The 2,354-nt window shown below is 69.5% G+C and overlaps 2 protein-coding genes across 2 annotated transcripts; both read right to left on the bottom strand.

The window, feature by feature from the left end:
- Positions 1–110: 110 nt before the first annotated feature.
- MNEG_16363 (hypothetical protein) lies at positions 111–756 on the bottom strand (the record flags this gene model as incomplete). Its single annotated transcript, XM_014035168.1, has 1 exon — positions 111–756. A coding segment is annotated over one exon (646 nt), but the record flags the coding sequence as incomplete, so codon positions are not given.
- A 1,294-nt stretch (positions 757–2,050) lies between these two features.
- On the bottom strand, positions 2,051–2,278 carry MNEG_16362 (hypothetical protein; the record flags this gene model as incomplete). The annotated part of the gene is made up of 1 exon (XM_014035167.1): positions 2,051–2,278. One exon carries the CDS (start codon positions 2,276–2,278, stop codon positions 2,051–2,053), a length of 228 nt encoding a protein of 75 aa, XP_013890621.1.
- Between the last annotated feature and the right edge of the window lie 76 nt (positions 2,279–2,354).

The raw sequence follows: 2,354 nt of genomic DNA, 5'->3' as shown, positions 1-2,354 counted from the left end.
GGCGACGGGGGCCGCAGGGGCGGCAGCGGCGGCGGCGCCGCCGTTGGGGCCGCCCGCAACCGCGCCGCACTGCCGGGCGGCGACCAGCTTCCGCCGCTCGTGGCGCTCACCATCGGCGCCGCCGCCGCCGTGCCGCGCGTTGAGCGCGCGCCGCACCGTATGCTGCCAGAGGTTGCGCAGCTTCAGCCCGCTGAGCGGGCGCTCCAGAAAGTCCGCCGCGCCCAGCCGCACGCCCCTCACGACGTCGCCCGGCGCGCAGCCCGCGCCCATGAGGACGAGCGGCACGCCCGCGGCCGCGGCAGCGGCGGCCAGCTGGGCCGGGTCGCCGCCTGCCGCGGGCAGGTCGGCGAGGATGACGTCATAGGGCGCGGCGGGGGCTGCAGCGGCGGCGCAGCCAGCGGCGCTGGTGCCGCAGCTGCTCTGGCTCGAGGCGGGGCTCCCAGGTGGCGGCGGGCGCTGCGGCGCGCGTCCGAGGGCGGCGTCCGCGCCGGGCCCGCCGGCGCCGGTGCCGCGGCAGACGAGCGCCGCGGCAGCGGCAGCAGGGCAGGTCGTCACGTCGTACCCGAGCTGCTGCAGCTGCTCGCGGACGTCGTTCATGGCCGGGCCCTCGGCGTCCGCCAGCAGCACGCGCAGGCCCTTGGGGAAGCCGGGACGCCCGGCCAGGAGGCCCTCAGTTGCGGTGTCGGGCGATGACATGGGCGCCGTCGAGGCATGGCCCGTCCCGCCGCCGCCGACGCCCTCGGAGAGGCAGTACATGCTCAAGAAGGCAGCCGCGATCCAGTATATTCCAACGGGCACCAATGGGAAAGCCCCTGCGACGGGGTGAGGGAGGTGGTCCCGGACCCAGGCGAGCAAGCTTGTAACGACTTGACGCGTTCGCTCCGCGGCTGGACGGTGCTACCGTGTCGGCCTTCATCTAATAGGGACTGCATTGCGCGACGCTTCTGGCCTCACTGGGCGTGGCAGCGTGCAACAGCGCTGGCATACGCTCTAGAGCGTTCCTCGTCCCACACATTGCGGCACGCCCACGCTTACGGACTCACTCAAGCCTAACATAGCACGAGACCAGGTTGCAACACACCTGCAACGCTCGTACGGCGACAAAGCCGGTTCTCAGATCACTCCAGAGACGGCAGAGGTGCTGGTGCTTGCCGCAGCGGCGCGTGACTCCTCTCGTGGTGCTATGCTTGGCCGGTGGTGTGCTGGGCCTTCCACGAGAGACCCGGGCGTGTTGTTTGCCCACTCTCGCACCCTGCAGGCTGGCCTGCCTCGACTCAAAACATTGTATATGTAAGCAAATATGCTTGGAGAAGGATGAGACAGGCCGTGCGTGCTGCTTATGCTCCACGTTGGGGCCACAGCAGCTGCACCTGCTGTTCAACGAGTCAGGGGGTAACCTGTCGCGTGGCGTCGGGTTGCACGGCACACTAACATCAAGTGCCTCGTCGCAGACTGCATATTGACACCGGATGCCCGGCGCAGGGTGTTCCGCCACATCCAGGCGAAGTTGGCTGTGTAGTGCTGTCACCGCAGGGATGCATGTAGTCAAATCGCCGCCCCCCACAACCCCTCCCTGCTGTTGCTGGGACAACAAACTCACGGCTAGTTGCATTCCAAAGCAAGTTGCACCTGCCGGCCATTGCAGGAGCCCCGTGCTTCACCGTCCAGTGAGCCCCTAAATTCGTGCCACCGCCCCGCGCAGCTGCACTGCCAGAAGCAACAGCTCCTCATGCTGCGCGGCGGCCAGCAATTGCGGCGACTTTGGCTGACGCCCAATGGTCGGTGCTGCGGCGGCCGTGTGTCGTGCTGCCTCCAGGTGTCCCGACCAGGGTGAGAGCGGTGACAACCCTCTCGGACAAACGCCAATTGTGGGGCGTATTGAGGACCCGCATCCCCTAAAATCTTGCCCGTCATCAACCCCCTTCGCTTCTTCTCCCGAAATGTGTGCGAATGCTGCGGCCGCATTTACGTTGTGCTTCCCCACACGCCAAACCCAGCCGCGCCACAGCGCCCCGCATGCGCGGCCCGCCGCCCCGGCCCCGCGCCGCGCCTACGACACCGCCGCCGCCGCCGCGCGCGCGAACAGCTCCTCCCCCGCCTCGTACCGCTGCGCCGCCGGGTGGCGCGGCGCGAGCGTGCGCAGCTGCGCGGCGTAGCGCGCGGTGGGCTTGCCCAGGTGCAGCCCCACGGCGATGAGGTTGGCCAGGGTGTCGGGGTCCTGCGCGTTCTTGCCCAGCGCGTCCAGCAGGTCGCGCTCCGCGTCCTCCCACTCCCCCATCTTCATGCGGCAGACCGCCAGGCCCGTGTGCAGCTTGGGCTGCAAGAAGGGGGGAGGCGGGGCAGGGGTACGCAGG

This window comes from Monoraphidium neglectum, assembly GCF_000611645.1.
Source record: "Monoraphidium neglectum strain SAG 48.87 unplaced genomic scaffold scaffold06286, whole genome shotgun sequence".
NCBI classification, from domain to species: domain Eukaryota; kingdom Viridiplantae; phylum Chlorophyta; class Chlorophyceae; order Sphaeropleales; family Selenastraceae; genus Monoraphidium; species Monoraphidium neglectum.
Note: the sequence above shows the minus strand (reverse complement) of the source record. Positions and strands in the feature narration are given on the sequence as shown.